Genomic DNA, 21,523 nt, shown 5'->3' on the forward strand with positions numbered 1-21,523 from the left:
CTTGTTTGAGCTTGTGTGTAAAAGAAGTTCAAGCATTTTAAATTTGTGCTAACTGTATGCATTTTGTGTTAAAGCAACAAGAAATGTGTTAATAGTATAGCTTACACAGACGGATGTAGTGCTAACTGTGTTAAGAGTTTTGGAAAATTGTTAAATGTATTGAAAAATCTGTCATAGCAATCGTAAAAAACTGTAATTAGAAGATGACTCTTTTTTTTTTTTTTTTTTTTTCAACACTATCTCACGACCAATTCGTACGAATGATAAAAAGATGGCTACGACCTCACTCATACGAATTTGTACGATTTGTCTAAACCCACGTGATGGGTAGGTTTAGGGGCGGGGTCAGGGTTAGGTCATTCATATGAATTCATACGAATTGGGCAATTCGTAAAATATGTACGATTTTGCAAAAATCGTATGAATTCGTACGAAATAGCCACCTTGTAGAATTTGTACGTTTTCCCGAGAGATCGGGTTGGCTTTTTCTGTTCGTATATTTTGTATTTTCACATTATTCCATTGCTAGTGAGAAACAGCTGATTGAAGTTATGCAAATATGGGACAATGTGGCATTCCACCATTCCCGTCTATAGTCACAGCCTGGTTTGACGCCCATCAGAGGATGATGTCCATTTTCCTTGCCCCTTACTTCCCTTTCCTCAACCCCATTGAGGAGTTTTCTCAGCCTGGAGATGAAAGGTTTTTGACCATAGTCCACAGGACCAAATGTCCCTCCTGTATGCAAAAGATGCTGCATACCAAGACATCACAGCTGAACACTGCCAGGGGTGGATAAGGCATGTTACTGTAAAAGATTCTTCCCAAGATGCCTTGCCAGGGAAGATATCAGGTGTGATGTGGATGAGAACGTGGACAAATGCAGAAGACCGGGCAGATTAGAAGATGGCCTTTTCTGTTTGGATATTTTGTATTTTCACATACAGTGATACTGTAAATGGCTGCTATATGCATATTTTTGTTATCTTGCAGAAATGTCCTGTTGCAAATAAAGCCGTTACTGCAGCAATTCTGTCTCTGTCTTCTTTTTTTCATAAACCATACATTCTATAAAGCTACTCTAAGAAGGGTCATTTATTTTGTTGTATTGAATTTCTGCTGCAAAAAAACAACAACAACAAAATGCATTTACATTACAAACAAAACAAAAATGTAGAGAGACTTAAAAAAAAAAAAACCTGCAGTGCAAAACACAATCTATGATCAATACAATATACTGTCTGTTGTATAAGGGCAGACCTGACACATATGAAATAATGTAGTTTCTGTAATTTCAGCTGATGATAGTGTTTTTTTGTCATTGTGTTATGATTGACTAAATGTTCCTGTTGGAAGAGAACATGTGTTAGTGTTTTGAATAATTATTTGATTTTGAAACATGTTTGCAGTGTTTTGTTAGACATAGTGTATTGTGTTAGTGTATTATTGTATTTTGAAAATTAGTTTTGGAGTTTAGTTTACAATGTGTGATTTTGAGCATGAAATTAACTGTTTTGCCAATTGTGTGTTTTAGGTGTGTTGGTGCGTTAAGAGTTTAGGAAACTTGTTAAATGTATTGAAAAAACTGTCATAGCGATTGTAAAAAACTGTATTTGCATAATTCAATCAGCTGTTTCTCAGTAAGAATAGAATAAAATACAGGGGATATATTTGTGTTTCAGTTCACAATATAAGCAGCTGTTCACCTTGACTTTAGCCTGTAAGGTTTAGAGCATGGAGTTATCTGTTCTGACATACAGTGTTAAAGCATTGGTAAATTTGGCAGTAAAAATCTATTGTTTTGTTCTTGTTTGAGCTTGTGTGTAAAAGAAGTTCAAGCATTTTAAATTTGTGTTAATTGTATGCATTTTGTGTTAAAGCAACAAGAAATGTGTTAATAGTATAGCTTACACAGGCGGATGTAGTGCTAACTGTGTTAAGAGTTGTGGAAAATTGTTAAAAGTATTGAAAAATCTGTCGTAGCAATCGGAAAAAACTGTATTGTATTTAGAAAAGTAGTGTTGGAGTTTAGTTTACAGTGTGTGATTTTGAGCATGAAATGAACTGTTCTGCCAATTGTGTGTTGTAGGTGTGTTGGTGCGTTAAGAGTTTAGGAAATTTGTTAAAAGTATTGAAAAAACTGTCATAGCGATTGTAAAAAAACTGTTTTCCACTTTAGTTTGCTCATGTTCGGTCACGCAAGGATTGTTTGTTTTGTCAGAGCCAAGAATGACAGGGGAGCACATACATACACATTCAAATATTCCTTTACAAGAGTATTTGTTCATAACTTTAAGATAACCTGTTCAGAAAGTTCCTGGTTTGCTCTTCACCTCTCCAGATCTTAATGGACTGAGTTGTAGAGATTGGTCTATCAGTGGATTACTGCAGGATTGTAAAGGCCTTCAGTGTCACTCCTGTTCTTCTGCTTCAACCCTTCGCCGTGAGTGACCTACATAATGTCCCAGTTTAAATCAGCTCCGTCTCGGCTACAGAACGTCTTCATCCTATGGAAAATTACCAGCCTTTGGAAATGCTGATTCATGAGTTTCCCAACAAGAACTTCCTCCGTCCAGTTTTGAAGAAGTCTGTGTTGCATTAACCACTTTAGAAGTGACTGTGTTTTGAACTATAAAAATCTTTTTGTAAAATCATTAATAACTTAACGCACAATGCCTTTAATTTATCCATTACATTTTGACTTTTTTTGTGGTTGTTTTTTAACTGTTTTGGGAGTGCAAAGCAAGTCGTGTTGGGTTGAAATTTTATTTACAGTAAATTGAATCATACATCCTTAAAACTGCAGAATGAACAGAAAGATTGAACAGAAGTAAATCCAGCTTTTGCCTTGAAGGAGGGATTAGATCAGACATGTCATTTTAAAGCTGTTATTTCAAGCCTGTGCTTCAGTCTGATCATACGTCTATCTTTTGCATGTTTTGACAAGCATTAGAATGTATTTTGAGAGATATCATTGCAACATCAGCTCGATTATGTTATGGGTAATGACAAGTCAAAGATATTTGAAGCCAAATTTCAGAGCTTCAGGATACTGGCAAAATCCAGTGTCACTGTGTGTGTGACTTCAGGCCTGAAATGATTTTCTGTGCTCCTGCTTAATGAGAAATATATCGGTATATCTTTATCTGCCAGTAACCGCATGTCATGAGTTGGTCATTCTCACAAATGCTTTCCCTTTAAGTCTTAAACGTGGCTCTTATTGTTATTGGAATGACCTACACACACTCACCTCAGATGATTCGCAGCACAGCGTCACCAGGGGCCGAACTCAATCGCAGCAACTCTGGATTTCATTTATTTTAATAGGATCTCACCTACTTCTCACACATCTCAGATTCTCAGAGAACTTCACTGGCATGAGCCTTTTCTACTGAACACTGGAAGAAAGCATTGGTCAGATGCTCTGTTCAAGTGATTTGAGAGACATAAAGGATTTATCAGGACTCACTCTGGAATCGGTGGCTGATGAAGAGCATCTTCTCCTCTTCAGTGCTTTCTGTGGCTTAAAACACACAGACTGAAAGGAGCATTGAAGATTTCCAGGTAAACTGAACAACGTTTTTCATTGTTGCATTTAATGTGGTTCATTGTTAATGTTAATGATAAAGAATACAACCTGAATTGTGATCAATAGTTGAAACACTCTTGGCTGATAATAGGCTATAATTGATTGCCTAACATGGACAATTGTAACAGTATTTGTGCCAGAGATGTGTTTGGCAGATCAGGACCTGTTTATGGTTGACACTGTTTACTAGAGGTTGTCTTACCTCTTCTAAAGAGCACATGGGTGTCTATCAAGTTCAGGAGGAGCTTATTATTATCAGTGCATTTCATTATATGTATAGTATAGACTATAGTTGTATGCATTGCTTCCCTCAGAAGGCGAATCTGAGAGCATCTCAATCCAAGATCAAGCTTTCAGTTACGGACAGCACATCACATGTGTTCAGCTCTTGAACTCTATGACTGTATGATCGACTCATGAGCATCTATGTTATGATAGCATGAGTGTGTGTGTGTGTGTGTGTGTGTGTGTGTGTGTGTGTGTGTGTGTGAGTGTGTGTGTGTGTGTGTGTGTGTGTGTGTGTGTGTGTACTGAGATGAATGGACTACATGAGAAAGAGTGCAAAAGATCTGCTGCACAGCTCCAATTAGAAACTCTTTATTTGGAAGCGGTCCACTGTGTCGTGTCCTATATTCTGCAACCTTTAGCAGAAACTGCATGGAAGAGACCAGGGTTGCCAGATCTGCGTAACAAAAAACAATCAAATTAGCCCAATGACCAATTACAGTTTTTTTCAACTGCTTACTCACATTTTCAAAACTTTGCCTCTTGTTTTTCAAAACTTTACCCACAAATCCAAGAATTGCACACACAGAATGCAAAATGCCTCACATCTCTTGCAAAATGAAGCTCTGCATTCAGAATATCACAAACATCTCAAAAGCAAACATTTGTCTTAAGTTGCAAACACTTTTGCCATAATATTATATTTTTGGATATATCATTTACACACACAGTTATTAAAAACCTAAAGCTTTTCTTTCATGAGCTCCTATTTCTGTACAAGATTGAAAGTATCTGGCAGAGAGATGCTGAAAAATTAACGGTAATGACGAAAGCAAGATTGAAACCAAGCATTTGTGGTTGTGAATACGGTATTACACAGTCCGAAAAACCTATAACTTGACTTTTGGCCTATTTATAGGCCTATTCTAAAGCCATGATTGGTTGGTGTTCAGTAAAGCGATGGGTGTTTGTGTGTGTGAGGAGTGTGTGTGAGGCTCTGATGAATTACTGTGGCATTTTTGATATGTTGTGTTTGAAAAAGGAAATCAATTGTGGAATACACCTGTTGGGTGCTTTCATCGATTACCCTTAAGGTGACCGTAGCTTTTAGCCAGAAGCAGATATCATCAGGTGGAACCCAACCTTCCTTGAGTGTTTCAACCCTTAACCACTACACTCTCCAGTTGGTGGGTCGGCAATGGTGGCCAAATCACTGCCCATCTGATCCTGGCTTCCAGCTGTCTTCCTCTCTCTTACTCCATATCCAGCATGAAGCTCGTTCAGCCTTCTCTCCCATCTTACAAGCAGCGTGCTTTTTGCTCTTCTCGTCCATACCTAAAGCTGACAACAGCCGCCATGCTGACTTGGCAGGAATGCCTCTGCACCACTTCCACAGGGAACAGCCATGCCTGCCATCCCTTGTCTTTGCACTCCTGGATTAAAGGCTGATATTTCAAGGCCTTCCTCTCATGTGCCTCCTCACAGCCCTCCTCCCATGGCACGGTCAGCTCAATTAGGATGATTTTACTGACCACAGGACGATGTCTGGGCGAAGAGCTGTGTGGACCACTTCCGGAAACCGCATCCTCCTTCCGACGTCGACTCTCACTTCCCAAGAGCTTGTGGCTCTGCAGCAGATTGGATTTGCTGATGCCCTGGCTGCGAAGGGTCTGGTTCCCTCCTTGATGAAGGTGATACTTTTCCTCTCGTCTGTACGGGGCATCCCTTAACCCCCATGTGTGCAAGTGAGACGGTGAAGGAAGGGTGTCGTACAAGGACTCCAGTCTCCAGTCTCCACAACTCTGCCCTTGTGATCTTACGCTTGGGCAGATCACATTTTGTCCACGCTCCCTGGGATGCTTGTTCCACTGCTCTGGGCAAATGCCTCTGTTTCTCTTGAGCTCGGATTTCTGACTGGCCCATGCCTCGCTTAATCTTTGTGCTTGCATTCCCGAACTGTTGGAAGTGTGTCGACCCCAGGCCTTGGCGTCCTATGCAGGGATTGCCAATGATGTCACGCAACTTCAGTGAGCTTTCTGCTTGTTCAATGGCTGAGCTGACTGCCCATTTACGGCCTGATCTTGTTATGATGCCTGCTTGCTTTATCCGGACATCTTTGGAATCTCTCAGACTTAGCACGACTCTGCATTTTGCCACCTTGAACTCCTCAACGAAAGATGACAGAGGGAGCTGCAGCTGTCCTGAGTGGATGTAGAGGCCCACCGAAGAGAAGCTTGCGGGGATCCCCAACCATCTCCGCAGGTGCTTGTTGGTTTTCCTCTCGATGCCTTCTTCAACTGTTATGGGGAACTCATAGACTGTGAGGAGCCAAATAAGCCAGGGCAGAAGGCCGTGCTGGTACAGCCAGGTTTTAAGTCTGGACCTGTCGATCTTCTTCAACCATTCTTCGGTTTGCTTCACAGCATCTGAAACATTTCCACCCTCTTTCAGTGATGCATTGAACCACTTTATGGGGGTGTCCTCAATGGATGAAATGACCTCACCTTGAACTTGGAGTCCAAACTTACTTGTGACCCTGCCCTTCCTGAGCACCAGCCTTCTGGACTTCCTGGCCTTGAATGACAACCTCGCCCAACTGGCTGCGTTGTCCAGGGCTCCAGTAATCATCTCGCTTGGACATGCGTCACAGTTGTTATTTTTAGGTCGTCCATGAAACCCTGCAGAATCGGCTGAATGATGCCTGACTCCAGGACGGGGCCGCGGGTTATGCCTTCTGCTGCTGTTATTAGAAGGTTCATGCCCATGATAAAGAGGATTGGGGAGATGGGGCATCCCGTTGGGATTCCCTTCTGGAAATCCTGCCAATTGGTTGTCCACTGGGATGATGTAAATCTCAGTTTGATCCCTCCTAGATAGCTGGTGATCACTTCTTGAATAGCAACTGGGATGTGGTAATGTTCAAGTCCGAACTGGATGAGATTGTGTGGGACAGCTCCTTAGGCATTCGCTAGATCTAACCAGACCACTGTTAGACCACTCCCACCCTTAAAATACAGTCACTGTTATGCATTACACACAATTTCAATTTCATAAAAATGCTTCTGTAGATGGTGCTTTCTAACAAGCACTGAGAATCAGGGATATCTCAAATGCTGTTGTTGTTGCTGTTGCGTGTGTGTGTGTGTGTGTGTGTGTGTGTGTGTGTGTGTGTGTGTGTGTGTTTGTCAGCTGAATATGCCGAGGAGCCCGACATCCAGCGAGGAAGAGATGGCCCAGAGTTTCTCAGACTCTTCTCAGGACTCCAGCTCACACAGTTCCAGAGAGGAGGCCGTCTATGAGACCGTACGAGCAGAACGACCCGGCGGTCTCACGACACACACCCAGAACAACTCGCTCACCATGACGGTGTTCATCCCAGACCTGCAGCAAACGGTGAGTGTGTGTGTGTGTATTTGTTAATCTTCACGGCTCTCATTGGGGTTTATATGTGATGAATATTTCTTTGAGTGAATGAGTAAAACATGAGGGTTGAGTGATCAAACATTTTGAATGTCATATGGATAAAGGGGTCTCTGGGGTCATGACATTTTTTTTATTTTTTTTACTTTAATACATTTCTTGAGGATCACTTCTGATGTTAATATAAAAAAAAAATGTACACACACACAGACACACACACGTTTACTTAGCTATCTAAATGGGGACATTCCATAGATGTAGTGATTTTTAGACAGTACAATGTGTATATTCTCTCTCCTTACACTAACCCGACCCTAAACCTACCCATTAAACACACACACACTTACTCTACCCCAAAACCTATACTACCCATTACACAAAACTTTCTGCATTTTTACATTTAAAAAAAAACCAAAACTTTAATTACTTTATTTTTATACCAGATTTACAAATGAGAAAGTCCCTAAAGGAGGTTTTTGGAGATTTTGTCAGGTTTTGGTCTCTTCTGGGTACAAATTTGTCCCCAAAATATATTTTACTTGGTACACACACACACACACACACACACAACCAAATATATAGGTGGAAAAACTATTATTTTCAACCCTCATTCTGACCTTCTATCAGAACTGATCCATTTTTAAGGCGCGACTCCTTTAAGGCTTGTCAGTAAATGCCCACTGTTATGATTGGCTAAGTCTGTACAGAGGCTCAAACCAGCTGTTTAAACTGGAGGATCAAAGTGAGCGTTATTTCACTCTTTCATCTGTCCTGTTGTCGACAGACTGAACATACACCTGTATTAGTGTATCAGTGTCAGTCATTATAATGGCTTCTGTTTGGTTTTGACGCGACGCTTACGTCAAGTGTAGGTCAATGTCAGCAGTTAAGATATTTGTTAAGATACTGAATGCCAGTGGGCGGGGTCTATGGTGCGATGATGTATAAATATTCGTTGATGCCTTGCTCTGGAGGCGGGCATATGCAAATCAATTTGCTTGTGACATCATAGGTTGCCCCTCCCTCGTAATCAGAGAAAAGAAGAGATGTCGCTGTTATTCTGATTAAAGATTATTAACACAATAATGATGTGCACCAATAAATCATTTATAATAAACACTGCAATATTCCATAAAGAAAGCATAATTACTTTTGATTTCATGGTGTCTTTAACGACTTCCTTCGACAGGAAAGCATAAGGTTTAACCCCGGTGACACTGTGTGGGCTGCTAAACAGCGGATCCTGTGCACTTTGAGTCAGAATCTGAAGGATGTTCTGAATTATGGCCTCTTCCATCCGGCCAGCGACGGTGGAGACGGGGAATTCCTGGATGAGGAGAGTCTGATCGGGGAACATCCACTACCGGCCGGCGAAGGCGTCCCGTCACTGGAGGTACAGGCCGATTCAGCAGCCGGCAGGGTGTCAGAGAAGCGGGGGCATTTTATGATGTTTTATTAACAAAGTTCGGAAGGAACACGTTCAAATTATCTATTCAATCATCTCGTCATTCCAATAATCACGTCATTCCAATCATCACGTCATTCCAATCATCATGTCATTCCAACCAGCTGTCAACAATCAGTAATCAACATGTCTACCCAATCAGCAAAATGAGAGGAGGCCTATATATACAGTATATACACAGTCGACTCGCCAATGTTCCTCTACAGTTTTCAGCATCCCTCCACCAACCAGTCTTCACTCGCCTGGTTACTTTCCTAACCAGAAGTACGGGGGAGTACTCTGGGCTCGGGCCAAAATACAGAGCTCTGAGCCTCTCCTCGGACAGCATGCCAAATACGCATACTACTTTACTCTGATCTGATTTGTAAAGTGTGAACTCGTGAAATAATAAGGCTGCACGATTAATCGCAATTTACATGAAATCGCAGTTAAACCGATTAGGTTTATCGCGACTATGGAATTGCAAAGGCTGTGATTATATGTTATGCGCTGCTTGTCACTGATGATCGGCTCAGTAAACGCTGTTCCATCTGAAAGCACTGTGAGTTTGAGTCGCTTATAACGTGAATTTGAAAAAGCAACACGTGTCAAACATCTTTCCAAACATTAGAAGGATTAATGAACCTCTTGTCCAAAAAAAGAAGACAATTAATAACACGCTTTTACTCCAAACTCACTTCATAACGACAGCTGAGCTCCTCCTTCTGTGAGATGATGAGCTTCTTACACAGAATAAGGCAGTCGTGTGTTTATTAGTCGTGTTTAATCAAAGTGTTTCAGTCTTCTGTTTATTCAGCTACAGATAGTGTGATGGGATTTCCTGGAATGATGTGTGTTATCGTACTTCTGCGAGGCATATTTGGCGTGTGTGTGTGAGACGCCCTCTGGTGTTCAGAAGGATATGTGGTGTGTGTGTGTGAGATGCCCTCTGGTGTTCAGAGGGATATGTGGAGTGTGTGAGTGTGTGTGTGTGAGACGCCCTCTGGTGTTCAGAGGGATATGTGGCATGTGTGTGTGTGTGTGTGTGTGTGTGTGTGTGAGAGACGCCCTCTGGTGTTCAGAGGGATATGGGGTGTGTGTGTGTGTGTGAGAGACGCCCTCTGGTGTTCAGAGGGATATGTGGAGTGTGTGTGTGTGTGTGTGTGTGTGTGTGTGTGGGTGTGTGTGTGAGACACCCTCGGGTGTTCATAGGGAATGTGGAGTGTGTGTGTGAGACGCCCTCTGGTGTTCAGAGGGATATGTGGCATGTGTGTGTGTGTGTGTGTGTGTGTGTGTGTGTGTGTGAGACGCCCTCTGGTGTTCATAGGGATATGTGGAGTGTGTGTGTGAGACGCCCTCTGGTGTTCATAGGGATATGTGGAGTGTGTGTGTGAGACGCCCTCTGGTGTTCAGAGGGATATGTGGCATGTGTGTGTGAGACGCCCTCTGGTGTTCAGAGGGATATGTGGAGTGTGTGTGTGAGACGCCCTCTGGTGTTCAGAGGGATATGTGGAGTGTGTGTGTGAGACGCTCTCTGGTGTTCAGAGAGATATGTGGTGTGAGTGTGAGTGTCTAGTGTTCAGAGGGATATGTGGTGTGAGTGTGAGTGTCTAGTGTTCAGAGGGATATGTGGTGTGAGTGTGAGTGTCTAGTGTTCAGAGGGATATGTGGTGTGTGTGTGAGTGTCAGTGGCTGGTGTTCAGAGGGATATGTGGTGTGTGTGAGTGTGAGTGTCTGGTGTTCAGATGGAGCACTTACTACCGATCAGCCGCTGCACTGACAAGCTGAGCAGAAAATAGTCACAGCCTTTGCCAAATCGCGTGCGGTTTCATTGTGATTAATCGTGCAGCCCTACTTTATACTACTACCTGAATGAATACTTTCTTCAACATGAACTAATGATTAGTGAAGGACTGAAATAATCATATAGTAATGAAGAGTTAACTTTAACTATGACTGGAGTCATATGGATTGATGCATGAATAACTACATGTTTGATACTTTATGCATAAATTAACATTTAGCATCATCATCATAAAATGCATTAGCAGAACTTCCAACAGCACGATCACTTCAGACTACAACACACACATCTTAAGAGCGTGAATGTCTTTATTCTGAGGGTTTATAAATATATGTTATCATGCAATTGCTGCAATGAAACCCTGAGAAGCTTCTTTGTTCCTGCAGTTTCGCTACAAAACCAGACTGTACAATCAGTCCAGTGTTGATGAGAAGCAGATCGCCAGACTTCACACGAAGGTGATTGCAAAGACGCATAAGATCCAGTTCTTCATCCTGACAGACACGTGATTCATCGTACATCAGACTGATTAAAGTCATGAGAAACTCTTACTTTATGTAATGTATCTGATATGAGCTGTTGATGCATTTCTGCAAGCATTTATGTTTCTAATGGCTTTATTTTTGTCTTATTGTCTTTCTCCAGGCCAGCTTGAGGAAGTTCATGGATTACATCCAGCATCATGAGCTAGACAAGTTCTCCAGAATGCTAGACAGAGGACTGGACCCAAACTACCAGGACACAGAGACAGGAGGTACTGGAGGAGCAGAAACACACGAGTCTGAGTCTGAGATCACCGTACCTGACCATCCCACTCATTCCCCGTACCTGACCATCCGACTCATTCGCCGTACCTGACCATCCGACTCATTCGCCGTACCTGACCATCCGACTCATTCCCCGTATCTGACCATCCGACTCATTCCCCGTACCTGACCATCCGACTCATTCCCCATCTGACTCATTCCCCGTACCTGACCATCCGACTCATTCCCCGTACCTGACCATCCGACTCATTCGCCGTACCTGACCATCCGACTCATTCCCCATCTGACTCATTCCCCGTACCTGACCATCCGACTCATTCCCTGTACCTGACTATCCGACTCATTCCACGTACCTGACCATCCGACTCATTCGCCGTACCTGACCATCTGACACATTCCCCGTACCTGACCATCCGACTCATTCCCTGTACCTGACCATCCAACTCATTCCCCGTACCTGACCATCCGACTCATTCCCCGTACCTGACCATCCGACTCATTCCCTGTACCTGACCATCCGACTCATTCACCGTACCTGACCACCTGACACATTCCCCGTACCTGACCATCCGACTCATTCCCTGTACCTGACCATCCAACTCATTCCCTGTACCTGACCATCCAACTCATTCCCCGTACCTGACCATCCGACTCATTCCCTGTACCTGACCATCCGACTCATTCACCGTACCTGACCATCCGACTCATTTCCCGTACCTGACCATCCGACTCATTCCCCGTACCTGACCATCCGACTCATTCCCCGTACCTGACCATCCGACTCATTCCCCGTACCTGACCATCCGACTCATTCCCCGTACCTGACCATCCGACTCATTCGCCGTACCTGACCATCTGACACATTCCCCGTACCTGACCATCCGACTCATTCGCCGTACCTGAGCATTCGACTCATTCGCCGTACCTGACCATCCGAGTCATTCCCCGTACCTGACCATCTTGTTCGCCGTACCTGACCATCCGACTCATTCCCTGTACCTGACCATCCGACTCATTCGCCATACCTGACCATCCGACTCATTCCCTGTACCTGATCATCTGACTCATTCCCTGTACCTGACCATCCGACTCATTCGCCGTAGCTGACCATCCGACTCATTCGCCGTACCTGACCATCTCATTCGCCGTACCTGACCATCCGACTCATTCGCCATACCTGACCATCCGACTCATTTGCCGTACCTGACCATCCGACTCATTCGCCGTACCTGACCATCCGACTCATTCGCCATACCTGACCATCCGACTCATTTGCCGTACCTGACCATCCGACTCATTCGCCGTACCTGACCATCCGACTCATTCGCCGTACCTGACCATCCGACTCATTTGCCGTACCTGACCATCCGACTCATTCCCTGTACCTGACCATCCGACTCATTCCCCATCCGACTCATTCCCCGTACCTGACCATCCGACTCATTCCCCGTACCTGACCATCTCATTCGCTGTACCTGACCATCCGACTCATTCGCCGTACCTGACCATCTGACTCATTCCCCGTACCTGACCATCCGACTCATTCCCCGTACCTGACCATCCGACTCATTCACCGTTCCGACTCATTCCCCGTACCTGACCATCCGACTCATTCGCCGTTCCGACTCATTCCCCGTACCTGACCATCCGACTCATTCCCCGTACCTGACCATCCGACTCATTCCCCGTACCTGACCATCCGACTCATTCCCCGTACCTGACCATCCAACTCATTCACCGTTCCGACTCATTCCCCGTACCTGACCATCTGACTCATTCCTCATACCTGACCATCCGACTCATTCCCCGTACCTGACCATCCGACTCATTCCCCGTACCTGACCATCCGACTCATTCCCCGTACCTGACCATCCGACTCATTCCCTGTACCTGACCATCCGACTCATTCGCCGTTCCGACTCATTCCTCGTACCTGACCATCCGACTCATTCCCCGTACCTGACCATCCGACTCATTCCCCGTACCTGACCATCCGACTCATTCCCCGTACCTGACCATCCGACTCATTCCCCGTACCTGACCATCCAACTCATTCCCCGTACCTGACCATCCGACTCATTCCCCGTACCTGACCATCCGACTCATTCCCCGTACCTGACCATCCGACTCATTCGCCGTACCTGACCATCCGACTCATTCGCCGTTCCGACTCATTCCCCGTACATGACCATCCGACTCATTCCCTGTACCTGACCATCCAACTCATTCCCTGTACCTGACCATCCAACTCATTCCCCGTACCTGACCATCCGACTCATTCCTCGTACCTGACCATCCGACTCATTCCCCGTACCTGACCATCCGACTCATTCCCCGTACCTGACCATCCGACTCATTCCCCGTACCTGACCATCCAACTCATTCCCCGTACCTGACCATCCGACTCATTCCCCGTACCTGACCATCCGACTCATTCCCCGTACCTGACCATCCGACTCATTCGCCGTACCTGACCATCCGACTCATTCGCCGTTCCGACTCATTCCCCGTACATGACCATCCGACTCATTCCCCGTACCTGACCATCCGACTCATTCCCCGTACCTGACCATCCGACTCATTCACTGTACCTGACCATCCGACTCATTCGCCGTTCCGACTCATTCCTCGTACCTGACCATCCGACTCATTCCCCGTACCTGACCATCCGACTCATTCGCCGTACCTGACCATCCGACTCATTCCCCGTACCTGACCATCCGACTCATTCCCCGTACCTGACCATCCGACTCATTCCCCATCCGACTCATTCCCCGTACCTGACCATCCGACTCATTCCCCGTACCTGACCATCCGACTCATTCCCCGTACCTGACCATCCGACTCATTCCCTGTACCTGACCATCCGACTCATTCGCCGTTCCGACTCATTCCTCGTACCTGACCATCCGACTCATTCCCCGTACCTGACCATCCGACTCATTCCCCGTACCTGACCATCCGACTCATTCCCTGTACCTGACCATCCGACTCATTCGCCGTTCCGACTCATTCCTCGTACCTGACCATCCGACTCATTCCCCGTACCTGACCATCCGACTCATTCCCCATACCTGACCATCCGACTCATTCCCCGTACCTGACCATCCGACTCATTCGCCGTTCCGACTCATTCCTCGTACCTGACCATCCGACTCATTCCCCGTACCTGACCATCCGACTCATTCGCCGTACCTGACCATCTCATTCCTCGTACCTGACCATCCGACTCATTCCCTGTACCTGACCATCCGACTCATTCCCTGTACCTGACGTGTGTGTGTGTGTGTCGTAGAGACTCCACTCACCTGTGCGGCGCAGCTGGAGAATAAGCTGGAGTTTATTAAAGCTCTGAGGAACGGAGGAGCTCATCTGGACTTCAGGGATAAAGACGGCATGACGGCTCTTCATAAAGCTGCTTGCGCTAAAAACCAGCCAGCGATCAAGGTATACAACATGCATTATAATCATTCATCTTATTAAAACACTAATTTTGCATTATTTATAAGGTTCTAACAACTTCTATTTTATCTATTTTTGCTGGCATTTAACCATATGATCAGTAAAAGCAAGTACTTGCCCTTTAGAAAACCAGACAAATGTATATGAAATACATTTGATATTTTTTTATTATATTTTATATTTCTATTTTATCTTACATTTATTTATTATATGGTTTGCAGTATTTTTTGTTTTATAACATACTATATTATAGCTGTATATCACTGGACGTTACTGTGACACAATCATCTCTGACTGAACACTAACTATGACATTTTCGGTGAATCTGCTTTAAAAAAACATGTATTATGAAAAACAGTATGTTATTGTTCATAACCCCGGTTCCCTGAAACATCGAGTGGAGAGATCCACATATGGGAAGGGCATTCGCACCTGACCTCTGCAGAAGCAGCCAATTACACCAAATCTGGCGAGACAGACAGAAGCGCGCGTCCAATGCTAGCTAAAAGACCCGCCCCTTACCAAGTATATAAAACACCTGCACGCCCTATCTTTCCTCAGTGAGCATATTAGCTTCTCGTGCAGCAAGCGGGGCAAGCTTGGTGGATCTCTTCACTCGATGTTTCAGAGAACCGGGGTTACGAACAGTAACCTATTGTTCTCTTTCATCATCTTGTGTTTGAGATCCACCAATGGGAGATAGAGGACGGTCACCTGAAAGACGGTGCATGACACGTCACAAAGTAACAAACCACACACGGTGAGGGTGCCACACTAGCAACAAAGAATAACATGTGGTAACATGCATTCATGAATAAACCTGACCACACTCATAATGATGAATTATATGCTGCCAGGTGCAGGTTCAAAACATGCTTAGTGACATAATTAGGCTGGGCTAGGCAGCCCAGGCTTAAAGAGGGGTATAGGGCCTAAGAGCATGAGGCTATGAAGAGCCCACACCCAAGACAGAATGAGCCACTGGGGTCCTGGTGACATCGAGGTAGTATCTGATAAATGTATGGGGAGGAGCCCAGGTTGTAGCAGCACATATGTCCTGCAAGGAAACTCCCTTAAACAGAGTCCAAGAGGCAGCCATACCTATTGTCTGTCATACCTATTGCCATGCCCAAGAGATGAAAATCTGGTCGCTTTTTCTAAACGAGCTGGTCCTGTTTAAGTCAATCCGCAAGGCCCGTACAGGACACAGAGAGTTCAACCTCTGATCCTCTGTGGAGGAGAAAGGAGGTGGGTGAAAAGCGGAAAGCTCAATCACCTCACATGTGAACACCGGGAAGCATTTTGGCATAAAGGCCGGGTTGGGCCTGAGAAAAACTTTATCTCCACTGAGAGAGAATTTAATGCATGAGGAATGAACAGAGAGTGTATGCAAATCACTGACACGTTTGGCTGACGCCAAGGCCAGGAGCAGAGCTGTATTGAGAGACAGAAGCTTAAGGGAAATATTTCCCAGGGGCTCAAATGGCTGTTGAGACGCCTCCAGCACCAAAGAGATGTCCCACTCAGGAACTGCTCTTCTCGTGACTGGAAGAGAGTGGCGCACGCCCTTCATGAATCTACGAATAAGGGGGTGTTGCCCCACTGTAGCGGCATCAAACCCCACATGACTTTCAGCGATAGCCGCTAAATAGACCTAAATGGTAGAAAAGGATCTTCCACCATCCAAAAGGTCCTGGAAAATGCTTAAAATATCAGCGATTGAGCACTGATATGATGTTAACCATCGCCCTTCACACCACTCTTTGAACACACGCCACTTACAATCTTATAGGGGCCGTGTAGAAGAGGCTCTGGCACTCTGAATAGTGGCAATAACGTGGGGGGAGCCCCAATGAGAGGGCCTATGCGTGTAAAACTCAGCATTCCTCCAGTGCGCAGCGCTGCTGTTCACGAGCGTGTCACTGTGACAGAGCGGCGGAGATCGCGTAAAGGGCTGAGATGAATACTGTGATGAACGCCCTCATTCTCAGAAGGCCCAAAGGCAGAGCATGTATTGCCGAAGCCATAAGACTGTTGTGAGACAAATTGTGAGAGGCAATTCATTAAGGAGAGAATGCACTCTTGTGAGAGATGCATGCACATTTTAACTGAATTCAGCTCCAGCCCCAGTAAAAATAACTTTCTGAGCGGGAGTGAAATTGCTTTTGCTCAGATTTTGCATCACTATCTCTCTCGAACCGGCTATAATCAGCCAATCGACTATGTATGTCAGGATTTTGAGCCCCGGTATTCTCAGCGGAGCTAACCCTGCCTCCACACACTGACAAAATGTTCTTGGGCTTGATGAGAGCCCAAACGGAAGCACTGTGAACTCGTAACATATGCCTTGGTAGGAAAAACGAAGAAACTTCCTGTGTGGAGGATAAATGCTTATGTGGAAAAAAGCATCTTTCAGATCGATCGATGTGAACCAATCGTTCTGTTTTACAGTAGGAGAGAGAGCTAACATTAATATGGGTGGTAGAGGGTTAACATTTTGAAATTGTATTTCCTCAAATGTTTGTTCAACACTCTGAGATCCAGAATAGGAGGAAGCGATGATTCTTTGGAATCAGGAAATAACGGGAGTAGAAACCCTGATGGCATTGATGCAGAGGTACCACTCCCACCGCCGTCGTACAGATGCCTCTCTTAGTCGGCGTAATTCTGGAGAGCCGGCCATTCAATGCTGAGACGAGTGACCACTCGCTCACACCTCGAGAAGGACCACGGGCAGCAGTGCAGCTGAGCCGCTAACCGGGGGAACTTGGGCAGACAGGATGGTTTCCTCATCATCCGAGCCCTCGAGTATAGCGGGGTCCTCGTCCGATCCTGAGCCGGGCGGCTCATAGTCCAGCGAGGAAATCCCAGGAAGGATTCCCTCGAATAAGCCCTCGTCAGACTGGTCAGCCCAACTGATGTCCCCAGAGCTGCAACGCTTTCTCCCACTCCACCATCCGAGTCGTACTGTTCCGTGCTTTGGGTAGAGGCAACCTTAAGCCTACGACAAAGGAGCTTCCTAAGTAGAGCGAGGCAATGGCTGCAGTTTTCTGGTAGAGAAAGCAATTCTTCCGCGTGCTTTAACCCCATGCATACTACACAGAAGGGATGGGTATCCCTCGTGGAAATGAGTAGGCGGCAGGACATGCACCCGACAGGTTAGCAGGAGTGGAGAGCTTAACTTGATCCATAGGAGAGGTGAAAGCGCAGACACAGACGGGCAGCCTGAGAAAAATCCAGGTAGCGAGCGTGGGTGGCTTGCAAACCAAGAATAAATTGCAACTAAAGGCAATGTTCTGACAATCACGCCTGGCGGAGGCTGATCGAAATAGATATTTCCTCCTTTTGACTATAGTGAAGTCAGCAAAACATTTGAGCTGCGCATCAACTGAGTAAAGATAGTGCGTGCAGGTGTTTTATACACAGGTCTTTTAGCTGGCATTGGATACGCACTTCTGTCTGTCATGCCAGACTTTGTGCAACTGGATGCTTCTGCAGAGGTCAGGTGCGGATGCCTTTCCCATAAGTGGATCTCAAACACGAGATGATGAAAGAGAACACAATACAAAGAAACTTGATCTGAATTATAAAATAATAATGAGTCACCAAAAGGTACTTTGTTCGGGGAACTGATACTACAGATGGGAAAGCAGAATGATGAATGGTGTGTGTTCCCTGATCCCTGTTCCAGACTCTGCTGGAGCTCGGCGCGTCTCCGGACTACAGAGACAGTCGTGGTCTGACGGCACTGTATCACACGGTCCTGGCGGACGGAGACACACACTGCTGTGAGCTGCTGCTGAACCAGCACGCCTCCGTCTGCTGCCAGGACGAGAACGGATGGCATGAGATCCACCAGGTGAACTTCAGCGATGTGTTCAGTGTTGTGTGTTCTTACACATCCACAGCTTTATTACAGAGAGAAGGACCAGGATACACCACCGTCACACTAGTCTCAAATCATATTTCATTACTATACTTCAACATTTACTCAGTTTTATCACAACAAAGTAATTATTGACACATATTATATGCCTGTATACACTATATTGCCAAAAGTATTGGTACACCCCTCCAGATCACTGAATTCAGCTGTTCCAATCACTGCCATGGCCACAGTTGTATAAAATCAAGCACTAGGCATGCAGGCGCTTCTACACACATCTGTGAAAGAATGGGTCACTCTCAGGAGCTCAGTGAACTCAAGCGTGGTACCATGATAGGTTGCCAGCTGTCCATTCATGAAATTTCCTCACTACTGGAAGAACGGTGCTTGCCTGACTGCATTGTGCCAAGTGTAAAGTTTGGTGGAGGGGGAATTATGGTGTGGGGTTATTTTTCAGGGGTTGAGCTTGGCCCCTTAGTTCCAGTGAAAGGAACTCTTAATGCTTCAGCATACCAAGACATTTTGGACAATTTCATGCTCCTAACTTTGTGGGAACAGTCTGGTGATGTTCCTGTTCCAACATGACTGCGCACCAATGCACAAAGCAGGTCCATAAAAACTTCTCGTCCAACATCAGTGCCTAACCTCACTAATGCGCTTCTAGAAGAATGGATAAAAATTCCCATTAACACACTCCTAAACTTTGTGGAAAGCCTTCCCAGAAGAGTTGAAGCTGTTATAGCTGCAAAGGGTGGAGCAACTCCATATTAAACCCTACAGATTAAGAATGGGATGCCATTAAAGTTCATGTGCATGTAAAGGCAGACGTCCCAAAACGTTTGGCAATATAGTGTATATTATTGAACAATATTTTGTAGTGCAAAGATTATATTAGTGTGTAACAAGAACAAGTGCACAACAAACAAAATAGACAAAGAGCATAAACACATTAAAACCAGAAAAAATATTCACAAACAACGAGTGACAAACCAATGACAGAACGATCAATAAAGCAGCTACTGAACATATTAGAGAACATGTTCTATTTACACAAGCTGGACAGTGAGTAGTTTATTCAAGAAACCCTCTGGGCGCCCATCTCAATAAGTCAAAAATATGTATAATTAGCCGTATATAAAACAATAACAGTCTATAGAATGTCACCATGATGATAGCAAAGTGTGTGTGTGTGTGTGTGTGTGTGTGTGTGTGTGTGTGTGTGTGTGTGTGTGTGTGTGTGTGTGTGTGTGTGTGTGTGTGTGTGTGTGTGTGTGTGTTTTCTAACAGGCTTGTCGACACGGTCATGTCCAACACCTCGAGCATCTGTTGTTTTACGGAGCAGATATGAGCGCACAGAACGCTTCGGGAAACACGGCGCTGCACATCTGTGCTCTCTACAACCAGGTGTGTGTTCACAGCTGTAAACTTACCTATAGCATTTCATTATATACTGTTTAGTAAACAGGTAAACTACTGAACTTTGGTCTGTGTTTAAGTGGGCTTTTGTTATATAACTGTGAGTCAGGAAGAATGATGCATTGCACACACGCAAATTCAGTTTATTACCTTGAAAGTGTAATTACCTTACAGAGAAATATTGATGTTGTTTCGTTAGAAAAAAAAGGTTTAGGTTTCATAAATGTTGACTGTTTTGAACAGTCATGAGTTATAAGTTTCAAATGAGTTTAAATCCATTGAAGTCAATGGAGATTTTAGTAATTCTCATATTATATGTTCATATAAATTTAATCTAATGATGTATTCAAATACAATTTCTCATTTCAAAAAATATATTTTCTTGCATCACACTTGTTATTGCTGTAGTTCTTGAAAATATAGCATGGTAAAAACATGGTCAGAATAAAATCTTTAAAACTTTAATGCATTCACTCATTAATTAGAAGTTGCTGATTAGATACAAGTTTTATTTGTAAAATGCTAAGTTATGATTGTTTTATAAGCTCAAGTTCAAAAGGTGTATACAGTGTTTTAATGAATTAGGAGGGTTAAACATATATTGGAATCAGCAGTGGAAATCATTTCAGAAAATTCTGATATTAGAATAAAACTAAATGTTGAGGTAGCAATTTGGTTTTATACAAATTCCAATGTCTATGGTAACATCCTAAACTGTATAATGATGGTAAAAAATGTTTTACTTTACAAGTTTTGAACATAAAACGTTTTACAAAAAGATAAACCTCACATTTCATCATTTAAACCATTGTTTTTTAAAAAAGGGGTGAGTCAGAATTATAAATGATTATATTTTGTGTTCAATAATATCAATTATTGTTATTAAATTATATATATTGTTCCTGCATTGATCTGAACAAAAGCAGCAGATGGGCTTAATTAAAGTGCAGATTCACTTTCTGACAGTAGGTGGCGCTAATGGAAAAGCAAACAGCCTTGTACTCAAAGGGTTTTAGGGATAACACAGAGGTAGGATGAAAATAAAATGCCTTCAAAACCTTTCTGAACATAATAGAGCAGTGTCAAAAAAGTGGTAGCTTTTTCAAATCATGTATAATGTGACAGCAGAACACAAAGAAATTGCTAGAATAAAATACTGATTATTTCATGCATCATTTTGAAAACAAAGTGGAATATACAGGTGTGCTTGAGGAAATCCTGTTCTGAAGTCTGAGTCTAGTGCAACTGGTCAGAAATATCAGCTGTAGAGACGTGATGTTGTTAGAGATTGAGAATGTGTTTATGACTGCAGGAGAAGTGCACGCATGTACTGCTGGTCAGAGGAGCTGACAAGGAGGTGAAGAACCACAACAGCCAGAGTCCGTTTCAGGTACTGTCCTCATTCATGTTCCCTGAACATTTCAAATGGCTCAACACTTTCCACTTCAGCGTGTTTCACTGGCTGCGCTGGAACATCCGACAGCTTTAACTTCCACTACTGTTGAACTGT

The 21,523-nt window shown here is 44.3% G+C and overlaps 1 protein-coding gene across 1 annotated transcript in view; it reads left to right on the forward strand.

The window, feature by feature from the left end:
• The first annotated feature begins 3,483 nt into the window (after window positions 1–3,483).
• shank2a (SH3 and multiple ankyrin repeat domains 2a) overlaps window positions 3,484–21,523 on the forward strand; it is a 60,187-nt gene continuing 42,147 nt past the window's right edge. The window contains exons 1-9 of the mRNA XM_079873600.1: window positions 3,484–3,564; window positions 7,004–7,207; window positions 8,424–8,627; window positions 10,869–10,940; window positions 11,128–11,236; window positions 14,545–14,696; window positions 18,403–18,570; window positions 19,885–20,001; window positions 21,326–21,403. Coding sequence (XP_079729726.1) covers window positions 7,010–7,207; window positions 8,424–8,627; window positions 10,869–10,940; window positions 11,128–11,236; window positions 14,545–14,696; window positions 18,403–18,570; window positions 19,885–20,001; window positions 21,326–21,403 — 1,098 coding nt within the window. The 5' untranslated portion in view covers window positions 3,484–3,564; window positions 7,004–7,009. The remainder of the gene's footprint in view (window positions 3,565–7,003; window positions 7,208–8,423; window positions 8,628–10,868; window positions 10,941–11,127; window positions 11,237–14,544; window positions 14,697–18,402; window positions 18,571–19,884; window positions 20,002–21,325; window positions 21,404–21,523) is intronic.

This window comes from Squalius cephalus (genome assembly GCF_949319135.1).
Source record: "Squalius cephalus genome assembly, chromosome: 6".
In the NCBI taxonomy this organism is placed as follows: domain Eukaryota; kingdom Metazoa; phylum Chordata; class Actinopteri; order Cypriniformes; family Leuciscidae; genus Squalius; species Squalius cephalus.